This window comes from Pan paniscus, chromosome 1 (genome assembly GCF_029289425.2).
Source record: "Pan paniscus chromosome 1, NHGRI_mPanPan1-v2.0_pri, whole genome shotgun sequence".
NCBI classification, from domain to species: Eukaryota; Metazoa; Chordata; class Mammalia; order Primates; family Hominidae; genus Pan; species Pan paniscus.
In genome coordinates, this window is record NC_073249.2 from 167,458,913 (window position 1) to 167,475,840 (window position 16,928).

The 16,928-nt window shown below is 39.3% G+C and overlaps 1 protein-coding gene across 9 annotated transcripts in view; it reads right to left on the bottom strand.

The window, feature by feature from the left end:
- The window catches only part of FGGY (FGGY carbohydrate kinase domain containing), a 459,452-nt gene that overhangs the window by 369,055 nt on the left and 73,469 nt on the right, over positions 1 to 16,928 (bottom strand). For all 9 annotated transcript variants that reach the window (XM_034966197.3, XM_034966184.3, XM_034966174.3 and 6 more), the window contains one exon: positions 8,249 to 8,337. In XM_034966197.3, the coding sequence (XP_034822088.1) occupies positions 8,249 to 8,337 (89 nt within the window). The remainder of the gene's footprint in view (positions 1 to 8,248; positions 8,338 to 16,928) is intronic.

The window sequence follows — 16,928 nt, forward strand, 5'->3', positions numbered from 1 at the left end:
AAAACACAGAGAACCACACACATCAGAAACATAATAATTACTTTAAAGAGACTTCAGTTTCTAAAAGCCATGAATTCATCTCTTTAAAGGAAAAGGTAGAATATTTACTAATAACCCATACAGAATTATACATTATAATGGAGGGGAAAGGAAAAGTAAAATGAGTAAGTAGAATATGTAAATTTAATATAAAGAAATATAAGAAAAAATAAACCTAAGATTATAGAAATTCAAACCTGTTTTCGCATATGCCACAGAAATGTCTCAGAAATTCTAACATTTAACCAGTAAACCAAACTTACTTACAGTGTCTCTTGTTTGTACATAAGAAGCCTTGTAAATAATTTATTTTAGTTCAAAGCCATAAAAAAGGTGAACTGAGACAAGACAAATCTCCCATAAAGAATAATTCAAAGTAATATATGTAGATACTACAGTCTCAAGAAAATGAAGCATAACTACTCCCCACTCCTTATGTGTGGGCTGTGCATAGTGACTTCCTTCCAAAAAGTACAATATGGTGGGGGGTGGGGGGTGGAAGAGTAATTTAGAGTGGAGAAACCTGACAATATCTCAGCCAGGTGATCAAGTTGAACATCAATAGTGGTAAGTTGTGATAAGAGTGTGTTCGCTTGATAGGTTGAGAAAGGTATTTTATCTCTATGGTCTTCCTCCCAAAAACAAACTACCCAAGTCTCACCATGAGAAAACATCAGACAAATTTCAATGGAGGGACATCCAACAGTATACATGACCAATACACTTCAAAACTGTCAAGGGTATCAAAAAGAAAGAAAGACGCAGAAACTATCACAGCCAAGAAGAGCCTGAGAAGGCGTGACTAAATGTAACATGGTAAAAAGGCCATTAGTTAAAAACTAAAAAAATCGGAATAAAGTATGGAATTTTATTAATGATAATATATCAATATCGGTCCATTAATTATGACAAATGTATCATAATAATATATTAATGGGAGAAACTGGACATCAAGTATATGGGAATTCTGTAGCATCTTCACAATTTTTCTATAATCCTAAAACTATTTTAAAATTAAAATTTTGTTCAAAATTATAACTAAATTTAATAGCACATACTTTTAAATAATTTATATTGTCTACCCTTGATCATCTAGGATTAATTTCTCTCAGGCTCCCAATGTTAGAAAAAGTTCTACTTCCCTTGAACAGCAGTAAAGTTTTTATCTGTTCACTCAGTTAATCTTGATCAAGCTCTGTCTTTGCTTTGGCCACTGGGAAGCTTGGAAACAAATTTATTAGTAATTATGAATTCTCTAAAGGTTCTCTAAAGCTCTTAGCTTCAGCTCAGTTATCTTATCATTATTTTCACTCCATTCTGATTTTTTTCTATTTTGTACGACTTTTTCTTATATTATTATTATTAGTCACCTCAAATCTCTTTAGAGGGAGAATTTATACATATATTTTTCTGACTATTAAAAAATTTCTACTATTCAAATGTTTGACTTCCCATTTCTCATGTCATCAAAATTGTAGACAGTAACCCACTTAATAGCAAGAATGTGGCAAATTACTAAAGCATTCTGCTTCAGTTCTTGAATTGCAAAGCGGTAATGACACCACCTGCTGTAAGGATGGTCATGAGGACTAACAGAGTTAACATTTGCTAAATATGCCTAGCACAGATAAAGGAAAGGCACTCAATAAGTGATAATTACCATTATTATTATTAACAAAAATAGCAATAATTATTTTCATTAATATAAGAAAAAGAATGGAGCTGAATTACAAACTAATCATGGGCCAAATGGTGATTTTCTCAGTGACCCAGATAAAGAAAAGTAGTAGCTGCCATATTTCGGAGGATGAGAACAATAAAAGGGGAGAATGGGTTAAAAAAAACAAAAATAAAACCTGAAAGAGAGGAGAGGAAAATGGAGAAGGAAGAGAGAAAGGGGAGGAGGTGTTCTTACACACTGTCATTGCCAAAAACAAGTTTGAAAGCTTTAAGACAGGGTGAAATTCAATCACTTGTTAGTCTTGACTCTACTAAAACGTATTTTTAAAAAAGACCCTCTAGCCTTTTTGGCACTCATTTTCCCCAAAGCCTCCCAAAATAATCACATGTAAGAGCCAAATAAACACCAAATTTCAATCTCTCCTTGGCCCAGAGGATGCCAAGTTGGTGTTTTATTACCCAAAGTTTTTTTGGAATTGGCATATTCAAATTCAGACCCTCATCTTCCTTACTCTAGAAAAGAGAACAGACAATGTGGATTTTTTTATTAAAAGAACGCTTTATTGTGTAAAAGCAGTTAGAGGTTTTACCCAGAGAACTGTTTTAATAGCCCTGAGAGGGCTTATGGATGAGGAAATAAGGCTCAGGGAGGTAAATAATTTGCTCCAGGTTCTTACAGACAGCACATGATGGAGACACTGAAACCAGATCAGTCTGACCACAAGGATTTCCCTCTTTCCTCTATGCTTAATGTAAAGACTCATTGCCAAAACTGATAGAGAAAGGGAACTAAATGAAATCGCTAATACCTTTAAAAAGCTTTCTCAGCATTGTGTTAGAAGCTTTCTCTACAATAACCCCATGGAGCAGGTGTTGTCATTATTTCCATCTACAATCAAGGAAGCTCAGAGGGGTTGTTTCACCTTGATATGCAAGTAGAAATAGAGAAGGCAGAAATATTGAGTAAATAAGAGAGAGAAACACAGATGCAAGCTGTAAGTGGGCCAAGGGAAAGGGCAACCACCTTTGCAAGAGGAACCTGGTACCCAAGGTCCACAGGCTTTGCTCTCTGGAAGAGAGGGAAATGGGAAGGGAGGTCTCTGAAGGTGCTCACAAGTATGGGGTGGGTGGGGGAACGGGATGATTAATTTATACTAATGAAAATAGAATGAGTCATGAGTGTCACAGCCAATAAAAATGGCAGGGATGATTAGACAGCCAATAAATCATTTCTGAGCATTAAACTTTCTGCTTCCTCAAGGTTTGAGATTGTCAAAGGCAAGGCTAGAAGCCCCCAAGCATGTTCTGATAAGTTAACAAGACGCCCTCCACTTTGTGAACCCAAAAGTATCTGAGACAAATCTCAATCAATTTAGAAAGTTTATTTTCCCAAGGTTAAGGACGCACCCGTGACACAGCCTCAAGAGGTCCTGATGGCAAGTGCTCAAGGTGGTCAGGGCACAGCTTGCTTTTATACATTTTAGGGAGACACGAGACATCAATCAATACATGTAAGGTTAATACTGATTTGATCCGGATGGGTGAGAAAACTCAAAGCAGGGGCTTCCAGATCGTAGGTACATTTAAAAATTTTCTGATTGACAATTGGTTGAAAGTGTTATTATCAATAGAAAAGAATGTCTGGGTTAGGATAAGGAGTTGTGGAGACCAAGGTTTTACTATGCAGATGAAGCCTCCACTTAGCAGGCTTCAGAGAGAATAGACTGTAAACATTTCTTATGAGACTTAAGGTTTGTTGATGTTAGTATTGGTTGGCTTGTCCTGAATTCCAAAAGGGAGGACTGTATAAGGGGGAATGTCTTACCCACACCCTTCCCATCATGGCCTGAACTGGTTTTTCAGGTTAAATTTGGAATGCCTTTGGCCAAGAGAAGGGGTCCATTCAGATGGCGGGGGCCTTAGAATTGTATTTTTTGTTTACAACTTTTAAATTCAAAAAATTCATTAGGCCTTTAAAACACTTCCAGTCTCTCACTCAGAGTCACATCCTACCTTCATGTATATTCTGTTACGCAGTGTTGTCCAAAGTTACCTGATCATATACTACCTAGGCACTTGTTAACATACAAATTCCCACATCTCCCATGGAGATTCTGATTCATTAGGCTGAAAACTAGAAGACCTGGGGATACATGTTTTGAACAAATCATTCAGGTAATTCCTATAATCCAACTAATTTGGAAAAATTGCTTTAATAGGATTATCACAAGAACTTTGCAAGATAGATATAACAATCCCCATGCTATAGACAAAAAGAGTGACAATCAAAGAAGGGAAGAGACTTGCCCAAGGTCACACAACTGGTGTGGCAAAATCAAAGCCGGTAAGTCATATTGTTAGTCCACCGTGTGTATGCATGCCACCGCACTTTATCTGAGCCACAGCTAACTTCAAAAAGCCCTCTCCTTGGTGCCTGAATATGGCACCGGAAACCAGGAAATGGGACACAGAATGCCCAGAGCCATCAGAAAGAATCAGGGAGGCAGTCAAAGCGCTGAGTACAATATCAAAGAAAAAGAGAAGGAAAGCCATGTTCTCCTCCATCTCTTGTTCCAGCTTTGAGTCCTCTGGATTTGCAGGCCAATGGGGTATTGCCCATACACGTGACAACTAGCACTGCTTGACTAACAAACAAGACCATTTGGCCAAAATGACCAAAACATTTCTTTCACGGATGTACAATGATGAAAAAACCTAGAGAAAGATTCTCTCAGAAATAACTTTGAACAATTAACATCACACCAAAAGAGGAATGCCCAAGATGATATCTTCACCTACACACTGCCCTCCCCACTGATGATAACCATAATGGTGACTAATTACACCTCCCAGGGTAAAGTTGAGACCACTCCTCCAGGGACCTCCTGCCAGAGATGGCATGTACCTGAGGTTTGCAGAGGCCATTTTCACAAGCATATGCATCTCTCTGCCCCAGGACCTTTGGCTAATGATTGTTTCACCGCAAGGAGGTTCGGGGTTGCTGACATTAAGAATGACATGCTTCTGAAATGTTCTCTGCTGTCTCCCTGCTGGAAGCCCCGCTGCTGAATTATCACACCCTATCAACTCACTACAAAAAAGAATGAGATAGGAGAAATGGTACTGCTATTTCCGGCTTCCCTTGAATTCAAACAAGAAGGAAAGAGGGTAAGATCTGACCCCTCTCTGAATAAGCTGATTTTAAGATACAATACGTGCCTCCCTAATTACTAGAGGTTTATCTATCCTCTGGGAAATGATTCCCTTCTTCACAGGTTTGTTCAACCCAGATTCTAAATCTTTTTCAAGATGAGAAGACCTGCCTTGACCTTAGTCATCTCCTTAAATCTGAGGTCATCATGACAAGAGGCTCGTCATACTTAAAGATTTCATGTCCAACCTGTCTATATAACCCCACACATACACTCACTCTGTTAATTATAGTAGCCACAATTTCACACTCAATGAGTATTTTATACAAGTCTCCATTGTGTAGCATATGCTCTATTTTTAACATTCATAACTTACTGAAAAATAGTTGTTGACTTCAACATATATACTTCTACAGTATGGGATAACTGAGGTACATTTACATAAAAAGCAAACAAGTACATAACACATCCATCCAGTTAAATCAGCTTCCTTGAAAAATGTATCTCCTAGTTAATATTAGAGGCCAAAATATATATATACACACACACACACACACACACACACACACGAGTTATACATCACACAATGACATTCCAGTCAATAACAGACTGCATATATGACAGTGGTCCCATAAGATATTAATGGAGCTGAAACATTCCTATCACCTAATGACATCTTGATGATCCTGACCCTGTGTAGGCCTTGGATAATGTGTATGTTTGTATCTCAGCTTTTAACAAAAAAGTTTAAAAACTGAAAAAAAAGTTAATAGAAAAAAGCTTATTGAATCAATATTGTGAAAATGGCCATACTGCCCAAGGTAATTTATAGATTCAATGCCATCCCCATCAAGCTACCAATGACTTTCTTCACAGAATTGGAAAAAAACTACTTTAAAGTTCACATGGAACCAAAAACGAGCCCGCATTGCCAAGACAATCCTAAGCCAAAAGAACAAAGCTGGAGGCATCACGCTACCTGACTTCAAACTACACTACAAGGCTACAGTAACCAAAACAGCATGGTACTGGTACCAAAACAGAGATATAGACCAATGGAACAGAACAGAGCCCTCAGAAATAATGCCACATATCTACAACCATCTGATCTTTGACAAACCTGAGAAAAACAATAAATGGGAAAAGGATTCCCTATTTAATAAATGGTGCTGGGAAAACTGGCTAGCCATATGGAGAAAGCTGAAACTGGATCCCTTCCTTACACCCTATACAAAAATTAATTCAAGATGGATTAAAGACTTAAATGTTAGAACTAAAACCATAAAAACCCTAGAAGAAAGCCAGGCAATACCATTCAGGACATAGGCATGGGCAAGGACTTCATGTCTAAAACACCAAAAGCAATGGCAACAAAAGCCAAAATTGACAAATGGGATCTCATTAAACTAAAGAGCTTCTGCACAGCAAAAGAAACTACCATCAGAGTGAACAGGCAACTTACAGAATGGGAGAAAATTTTTGCAATCTACTCATCTGACAAAGGACTAATATCCAGAATCTACAAAGAACTCAAACAAATTTACAAGAAAAACACAACTGCATCAAAAAGTGGGCAAAGGATATGAACAGACACTTCTCAAAAGAAGACATTATGCAGCCAAAAGACACATGAAAAAATGCTCATCATCACTGGCCATCAGAGAAATGCAAATCAAAACCACAATGAGATATCATCTCACACCAGTTAGAATGGCAATCATTAAAAAGTCAGGAAACAACAGGTGCTGGAGAGGATGTGGAGAAATAGGAACACTTTTACACTGTTGGTGGGACTATAAACTAGTTCAACCATTGTGGAAGTCAGTGTGGTGATTCCTCAGGGATCTAGAACTAGAAATACCATTTGACCCAGCCATCCCATTACTGGGTATATACCCAAAGGATTATAAATCATGCTGCTATAAAGACACATGCACATGTATGTTTATTGTGGCACTATTCACAACAGCAAAGACTTGGAATCAACCCAAATGTCTATGAATGATAGACTGGATTAAGAAAATGTGGCACATATACACCATGGAATACTATGCAGCCATAAGAAAGGATGAGTTCATGTCCTTTGTAGGGACATGGATGAAGCTGGAAACCATCATTCTCAGCAAACTATCGCAAGGACAAAAAACCAAACACCACACGTTCTCACCCATAGGTGGGAATTGAACAATGAGAACACATGGACACAGGAAGGGGAACATCACACACTGGGGCCTGTTGTGGGGTGGGGGCGGGGGGATAGCATTAGGAGATATACCTAATGTAAATGACGAGTTAATGCGTGCAGCACACCAACATGGCACATGTATACATAATTAACAAACCTGCAGGTTGTGCACATGTACCCTACAACTTAAAGTATAATGAAAAAAAAAGAAAAAAGCATTGAATAAGAATACAAAGAAAATATTTTTGTACAGCTGTATAATGTGTTTGTGTTTTAAGATAAGTGTTATTACAAAAAAGTCAATAAGTTTAAAAGTTTATGAAGTAAAAAATGTTACAGTAAGCAAAGGACAATTATTAAACAAATTTTTAAAATAAATTTAGTGTAGCCTACAGGTACAGTGTTTATAAAGTCTATAGAAGTGTACAGTAATATCCTAGGCCTCTGCATTCAATCACCACTCACTCACTGACTCACCCAGAGAAACTTCTAGTCCTGCAAGTTTCATTCATTGTAAGTGCCCTATATGAGTATACTACTTTTTATCTTTTACATTGTATTTTTATGATATCTTTTCTATGTTTAGATATACAAATAAGTACCATTGTGCACAATGGCCTACAGTATTCAGTACAGTAACATGCTCTACAGGTTTGTAGCCAAGCAGCAATAGGCTATACCATACAGCCTAGGTATGTAGTAGAATACACCATCTAGATTTGTGAAAGTATACTCTATGATGTTTGCAACAATAATGAAATGGCCTAACAACACATTTCTCTGAATGTATCCCTGTCCTTAAGGAATGCATGACTGTTTGTGTGTGTGTGTGTGTGTGTGTGTGTGTGTGTGTGTGTGTCTGTGTGTTTATTTTTTCCTTTTATTCATCATGTAAAAAGTGCCTTTGGAAAAACCCACATTTCACTCTGGATTTTTCATATCTCCTTCAAATATGACCAATTTTAATGAATGGTCTTCACCTTGGATACTCACATTCCAGGGCTCTTAGGAACAACAGTGTTTGGGCATGTGCAGTGGAGGTCGAAGATAGATTCAAGATGTTTCATGTATGCAAAATCACATGCAGATGTACCAAAAGTATATCCAGTCAAAGAGAGTTAAGAAAGCAATATATATACAGACATCCAAGAATGGAAGAACGCAAACACAATCCAACTTGTAATTAACATACCGTGCTGTGACACCTGTTGCCTTCCACGATAAGAAGTCTGGGAGATCAAAGAAATGTCCCGCCTTATCCCAGCAAGTCTCTCTCAAGTTCTGCCAAATTAAATATATATTAGAATCAATTAGGGGGTTTTTCTACCATCTCCTCTTTCAATAATGTTTCAAATTTTTCAAAACAAAAGCACAGCCAACAATGCCCATTGAAACATCTGTTCAGGAGCTTGGTGGGGGTAGGAATAATATAAAAGCAGTACTTATACAGGAAAGAAAAACTGACGATGCTTGATCCTTCCAAAAATGACCGTAATTTCCCTTAAAACCCTCTTTGCCAACCTGGAAGGATAGAAAGCTGTGTTAGTCCATTTTCACACTGCTGATAAAGACATACCCGAGACTGGGTAATTTATAAAGAAAAATAGGTTTAATGGACTCACAGTTTCACGTGGCTGGGGAGGCCTCACAATCGTGGCAGCAGACCACAGAGAGAAACGAGAGCCCAGAGAAAGGGAAAACCTCTTATAAAACCATCAGATCTTGTGAGACTTACTCACTACCACGAGAACAGCATGGGGAAAACTGCCCTCATGATTCAATTATCTCCCACCAGGTCCCTCCCACAACATGAGAGAATTATGGGAGCTACAATTGAAGATGAAATTTGGGTGGGGACACAGCCAAACCATATCAAAAGCACAGTCTGTAAGGTATACAATCCATCTTCCCAGTGAATGGTGATGGACATATAAGATTTCAGAGCAGATATAAGCTGGAAAGAAGCTGTACTCAGAAACTGCCCAATGAAACTAAATGTCCCCTGCCATATAAAATTCTCCACATGCCAACTGGTTACAAAGGCAATAGAAAAAAGATGATAGTGGCCGGGCGCGGTGGCTCACGCCTGTAATCCCAGCACTTTGGGAGGCCGAGGCGGGCGGATCACGAGGTCAGGAGATCGAGACCATCCTGGCTAACACGGTGAAACCCCGTCTCTACTAAAAATACAAAAAGTTAGCCAGGCGTGGTAGCGGGCGCCTGTAGTCCCAGCTACTCGGGAGGCTGAGGCAGGAGAATGGCGTGAACCCGGGAGGCGGAGCTTGCAGTGAGCCGAGATCGCGCCACTGCACTCCAGCCTGGGCGACAGAGCGAGACTCCGTCTCAAAAAAAAAAAAAAAAAGAAAAAGAAAAAAGATGATAGTCCCTGCCCTCAAAGAACTTCCAGTCTAAGTCAAAGAGAATGGCCACATAAGCAAGCCATTGTACATTTTATAGATTTGGTTCTCTGTATTGCAAAAAGGCCAGGTTTTTTCTTACTGCTGGGCATTTTCTTTCCTTTGCCATTTCTGCCTAAAACATTCATTCCTCACCCACCACCCTGTGCCCTCCCAGGATCAACATCATCCCCTTCCTCATTTGGTTAACCCTACACACCACCATTCCTTGAGGGGGTTTCCAGGATCTCCTGGAAATCAAAGCCAGTAAGTCATATTGTTAGTTTAGGTCTAGTTGTCATACAACCCATACCACCCCCACAATCATTTGTGTAATGTTGATATGGTTTGGCTGTGTCTTCACTCAAATCTCATCTTGAATCGTAGTTCCCATAATCCCCAAGTGTCATAGGAGGTACACTGTAGGAGGTAATTGAATCATGGGATTGGTTACCTCCATGCTGTTCTCATGATAGCGAGTGAGTTCTCACAAGATCTCATGGTTTTATAAGGGGCTTCCCCTGCTTTCACTCTGCACTTCTCTCTCCTGCCACCAAATGTAGAAGGACGTGTTTGCTTCTCCTTCCGCCATGACTGTAAGTTTCCTGAGGCCTCCCCAGCCATGCTGAACTGTGAGTCAATTAAATCTCTTTCCTTTATAAATTACCCAGTCTTGGGTATGTTTTTATTAGCAGTGTAAGACCAGACTAATACAAAAGTCTTTCTTTCCTGACAGACTGACTATAAGCTCTGTGAGGTCAAGGATCTTGTCAGTCATGTTCACCATGATATTGGATGATTGTCTCCTCTTCTCCACCCCAACTGAGAGGACCCTCAGCTGCCAAGCAGAAACTACTTAACTCTCATCCCCTTACTACAAGCACTTGGTTGGACCAGGTTTAGACATGTGACCTAGTTGTACCAACCAGATTTCTTCTCCCAAGAACTTAGAATCAGGACCCAAATGCAACCATTTCACTTCTGCCTATGAATGGAACTGGAGGTGAGATAAACTTGAAAAGCATGAAGTGGCCATTTTCTGTCAAACACCTGAAGAGGTAGAATTTCAAAAACAGAATAGTAAAGAAGACAGAGGAACTAGCAAGAAAGGTTTCCTACCATCCAGATAACTTTCCATGTCCTGGTTTCTATTACTCCCTCTCCAAAAAGCTATAAAAGGAATTATAAGCATAGGAGTATCTCTGGGAACCTAAAGGCAACAATGCAGAAGTTCCAAAAGAGGCATATTTCAGTACCTGCCGCACGGTAACACACAGTAGGCACTCAATAAATATTTGTTGAATTACTAGACAAACTGCTCAGCTTCACCTTCCAATTCCTCTTATGTGAGGGGTGCTTCAGTTTATAAAGGGCTTCCATATGTGTTATCTCCTTAGAGCAACACAAAAGTCCTGGGTATTATTATATCTATTTTATATACAACTGGCCTTTATCAGAATGCTGTGAGTTCCTCCTACATAGTGCTTCCCTAACACTACTATATAAACACCAACATCTATTTACAGCAGATAAACGGTACTATCCCAAGTGCTGGCCCTATCAAAACAATATCAAAGGAGTTCAGATCTAAAAGGCAAAGTATCAAGTTGATTCTGTTACTCTTGTTGTTTTAACTTCCTAAATATCTAGGTGAAAGCTTGTGTCTAGAAAAGGGACCTGCCCTAAAATTCTCTTTGAATGCCCATTCTAAGATGTTAATGTTAAATCAAGCAAAACTTAAAGATACTAAATATTCCTAACACAGCTAAGAACTAGTAGTATCTCTGTATAGGGTCTAACAAGCCACAGTCAGAAAATGGTAGCCTTTGAAACGATGTGAGTCAAACTACCAGAATGCCTTTTGGCTAGTCCCTGAAATCTATTTCCATATGTCTTGTGGTTTCAGCAATCAGTGGTCAGGGAGAGGAGAAAAGGCAGCCTCTTTCTAAAGGTTCCAGAAATCAAAGGCCAGTGACCAGATATGAACCGCCAAACCACCGCAGCAACAACCAGTGCTTCAAGCCAAAGCACAACAATCTTCTTAAATTCAGGCAAAAAAAAAAAAAAAAAAACTACTTTAGATCTTGTGTGTGGTCATTCAAGACATTACATAACAACAGCTTTTAGCCTGTAGCCACACAACCAGCCACTGTGGGACAATGGAACCCAAGTAGAATGTCACAAAGAACTCAAGCCTTTTGCCAAAAAGAGACACTGGGAATAGGAGGAGCAAGGAGTCCCGGCCTTCCTTCTTTTTGAGACCACACTAACCGTCACCAATCAAAGCTGGAGATCCCAGTCCAACCTCTCCTCTCTAAGGAGATAACACATGTGGAAGCCCTCTATAAGCTCTGAAGTACTCCTCACATAAGAGGAACTGGAAGATGAAGCTGAGCAGTTTGTCTAGTAATTCAACAAATATTTGTGGGATGAGCAACAAGAAATAACATGTTGTGGGAAGTCTGAGGTACTCTTAAGGATGCACATGGTCTCAGAAGGGAAGATAGCAGTATTCCCTGCTTTCTCTACAAAAGAAAAGTCTGGAGATAGGCCAGCAAAGAGAAATAAGGACTGAATGAGAGGAAATGTTTCCAGAAGCCTGATCCCTTACCTTGAGATGCCAGCGGGCATCTGTGAGGATCCCATGCAGTTTTTTGTTTGTTTGTTTGTTTTGGTTTTTTTTTTTTTTTTTTTTGAGACGGAGTCTCACTCTATCGCCAGGCTGGAGTGTAGTGGTGTGATCTCAGCTCACTGCAACCTCTGCACCCCGGATTCAACAGATTCTCCTGCCTCAGCCTCCCGAGTAGCTGGGACCACAGGTGCATGCCACCACGCCCTGCTTTTTTTTTTTTTTTGTATTTTTAGTAGAGACAGGGTTTCTTTTTTTTTTTTTTTTTTTTTTGATGAAAACTAGGTGGATTTTTTTTTTTATTATTATACTTTAAGTTTTAGGGTACATGTGCACAATGTGCAGGTTAGTTACATATGTATACACGTGACATGCTGGTGCGCTGCACCCACTAACTCGTCATCTAGCATTAGGTATATCTCCCAATGCTATCCCTCCCCTCTCCCCCCGCCCCAAAACAGTCCCCAGAGTGTGATGTTCCCCTTCCTGTGACCATGTGTTCTCATTGTTCAATTCCCACCTATGAGTGAGAATATGCGGTGTTTGGTTTCCTGTTCTTGCGATAGTTTACTGAGAATGATGATTTCCAATTTCATCCATGTCCCTACAAAGGACATGACATGAACTCATCATTTTTATGGCTTCACAGTACTCCATGGTGTATATGTGCCACATTTTCTTAATCCAGTCTATCATTCATGGACATTTGGGTTGGTTCCAAGTCTTTCCTATTGTGAATAGTGCCAAAATAAACATACATGTGCATGTGTCTTTATAGCAGCATGATTTATAATCCTTTGGGTATATACCCAGTAATGGGATGGCTGGGTCAAATGGTATTTCTAGTTCTAGATCCCTGAGGAATCACCACACTGACGTCCACAATGGTTGAACTAGTTTACAGTCCCAACAACAGTGTAAAAGTGTTCCTATTTCTCCACATCCTCTCCAGCACCTGTTGTTTCCTGACTTTTTAATGATCGCCATTCTAACTGGTGTGAGATGATATCTCATTGTGGTTTTGATTTGCATTTCTCTGATGGCCAGTGATGATGGGCATTTTTTCATGTGGTTTCTGGCTGCATAAATGTCTTCTTTTGAGAAGTGTCTGTTCATGTCCTTCGCCCACTTTTTGATGGGGTTGTTTTTTTCTTGTAAATTTGTTTGAGTTCATTGTAGATTCTGGATATTAGCACTTTGTCAGATGAGTAGGTTGAGAAAATTTTCTCCCATTTTGTGGGTTACCTGTTCACTCTGATGGTAGTTTCTTTTGCTGTGCAGAAGCTCTTTAGTTTAATTAGATCCCATTTGTCAATTTTGGCTTTTGTTGCCATTGCTTTTGGTGTTTTAGACATGAAGTCCTTGCCCATGCCTATGTCCTGAATGGTATTGCCTGGCTTTCTTCTAGGGTTTTTATGGTTTTAGGTCTAATGTCTAAGTCTTTAATCCATTTTGAATTAATTTTTGTATAAGGTGTAAGGAAGGGATCCAGTTTCAGCTTTCTCCATATGGCTAGCCAGTTTTCCCAGCACCATTTATTAAATAGGGAATCTTTTCCCCATTGCTTATTTTTCTCAGGTTTGTCAAAGATCAGATAGTTGTAGATATGCGGCGTTATTTCTGAGGGCTCTGTTCTGTTTCATTGATCTATGTCTCTGTTTTGGTACCAGTACCATGCTGTTTTGGTTACTGTAGACTTGTAGTATAGTTTGAAGTCAGGTAGCGTGATGCCTCCAGCTTTGTTCTTTTGGCTTAGGATTGACTTGGTGATGCGGGCTCTTTTTTGGTTCCATATGAACTTTAAAGTAGTTTTTTCCAATTCTGTGAAGAAAGTCATTGGTAGCTTGATGGAGATGGCACTGAATCTATAAATTACCTTGGGCAGTATGGCCATTTTCACGATATTGATTCTTCCTACCCATGAGCATGGAATGTTCTTCCATTTGTTTATATCCTCTTCAATTTCATTGAGCAGTGGTTTGTAGTTCTCCTTGAAGAGGTCCTTCACGTCCCTTGTAAGCTGGATTCCTAGGTATTTCATTCTCTTTGAAGCAATTGTGAATGGGAGTTCACTCATGATTTGGCTGTTTGTCTGTTGTTGGTGTATAAGAATGCTTGTGATTTTTGTACATTGACTTTGTATCCTGAGACTTTGCTGAAGTTGCTTATCAGCTTAAGGAGATTTTGGGCTGAGACAATGGGGTTTTCTAGATATACAATCATGTCATCTGCAAACAGGGACAATTTGACTTCCTCTTTTCCTAATTGAATACCCTTTATTTCCTTCTCCTGCCTGATTGCCCTGGCCAGAACTGCCAACACTATGTTGAATAGGAGTGGTGAGAGAGGGCATCCCTGTCTTGTGCCAGTTTTCAAATGGAATGCTTCCAGTTTTTGCCCATTCAGTGTGATATTAGCTGTGGGTTTGTCATAGATAGCTCTTATTATTTTGAGATACGTCCCATCAATACCTAATTTATTGAGAGTTTTTAGCATGAGGGGTTGTTGAATTTTGTCAAAGGCCTTTTCTGCATCTATTGAGATAATCATGTGGTTTTTGTGTTTGGTTCTGTTTATATGCTGGATTACATTTATTGATTTGCATATATTGGACCAGCCTTACATCCCAGGGATGAAGGCCACTTGATCATGGTGGATAAGCTTTTTGATGTGCTGCTGGATTTGGTTTGCCAGTATTTTATTGAGGATTTTTGCATCAATGTTCATCAAGGATATTGGTCTAAAATTATCTTTTTTGGTTGTGTCTCTGCCCGGCTTTGGTATCAGGATGCTGCTGGCCTCATAAAATGAGTTAGGGAGGATTCCCTCTTTTTCTACTGATTGGAATAGTTTCAGAAGGAATGGTACCAGTTCCTCCTTGTACCTCTGGTAGAATTTGGCTGTGAATCCATCTGGTCCTGGACTCTTTTTGGTTGGTAAGCTATTGATTATTGACACAATTTCAGAGCCTGTTATTGGTCTATTCAGAGATTCAACTTCTTCCTGGTTTAGTCTTGGGAGAGTGTATGTGTCAAGGAATTTATCCATTTCTTCTAGATTTTCTAGTTTATTTGCGTAGAGGTGTTTGTAGTATTCTCTGATTGTAGTTTGTATTTCTGTGGGATCGGTGGTGATATTCCCTTTATCATTTTTAATTGCGTCTATTTGATTCTTCGTTTTTTCTTTGTTAGTCTTGCTAGTGGTCTATCAATTTTGTTGATCCTTTCAAAAAACCACCTCCTGGATTCATTAATTTTTTGAAGGGTTTTTTGTGTCTCGATTTCCTTCAGTTCTGCTCTGATTTTAGTCATTTCTTGCCTTCTGCTAGCTTTTGAATGTGTTTGCTCTTGCTTTTCTAGTTCTTTTAATTGTGATGATAGGGTGTCAATTTTGGATCTTTCCTGCTTTCTCTTGTGGCATTTAGTGCTATAAATTTCCCTCTACACACTGCTTTGAATGTGTCCCAGAGATTCTGGTATGTTGTGTCTTTGTTCTCATTGGTTTCAAAGAACATCTTTATTTCTGCCTTCATTTCGTTATGTACCCAGTAGTCATTCAGGAGCAGGTTGTTCAGTTTCCATGTAGTTAAGCAGTTTTGAGTGAGTTTCTTAATCCTGAGTTCTACTTTGATTGCACTGTGGTCTGAGAGACAGTTTGTTATAATTTCTGTTCTTTTACATTTTCTGAGGAGAGCTTTACTTCCAACTATGTGGTCAATTTTGGAATAGGTGTGGTGTGTTGCTGAAAAAAATGTATATTCTGTTGATTTGGGGTGGAGAGTTCTGTAGATGTCTATTAGGTCTGCTTGGTGCAGAGCTGAGTTCAATTCCTGGGTATCCTTGTTGACTTTCTGTCTCGTTGATCTGTCTAATGTTGACAGTGGAGTGTTAAAGTCTCCCATTATTAACGTGTGGGAGTCTAGGTCTCTTTGTAGTTCTCTAAGGACTTGCTTTATGAATCTGGGTGCTCCTGTACTGGGTGCATATATACTTAGGATAGTTAGCTCTTCTTGTTGAATTGATCCCTTTACCATTATGTAATGGCCTTCTTTGTCTCTTTTGATCTTTGTTGGTTTAAAGTCTGTTTTATCAGAGACTAGGACTGCAACCCCTGCCTTTTTTTGTTTTCCATTTGCTTGGTAGATCTTCCTCCATCCCTTTATTTTGAGCCTATGTGTGTCTCTGCACGTGAGATGGGTTTCCTGAATACAACACACTGATGGGTCTTGACTCTTTATCCAATTTGCCAGTCTGTGTCTTTTAATTGCAGCATTTAGTCTATTTACATTTAAAGTTAATATTGTTATGTGTGAATTTGATCCTGTCATTTTGATGTTAGCTGGTTGTTTTGCTCGTGAGTTGATGCAGTTTCTTCCTAGTCTCGATCGTCTTTACATTTTGGCATGATTTTGCAGTGTCTGGTACCAGTTGTGCCTTTCCATGTTTAGTGCTTCCTTCAGGAGCTCTTTTAGGGCAGGCCTGGTGGTGACAAAATCTCTCAGCATTTGCTTGTCTGTAAAGTATTTTATTTCTCCTTCACTTATGAAGCTTAGTTTGGCTGGATATGAAATTCTGGGTTGAAAATTCTTTTCTTTAAGAATGTTGAATATTGGCCCCCACTCTCTTCTGGCTTGTAGAGTTTCTGCCAAGAGATCCGCAGTTAGTCTGATGGGCTTCCCTTTGTGGGTAACCCGACCTTCCTCTCTGGCTGCCCTTAACATTTTTTCCTTCATTTCGACTTTGGTGAATCTGACAATTATGTGTCTTGGAGTTGCTCTTCTCGAGGAGTATCTTTGTGGCGTTCTCTGTATTTCCTGAATCTGAATGTTGGCCTGCCTTGCTAGATTG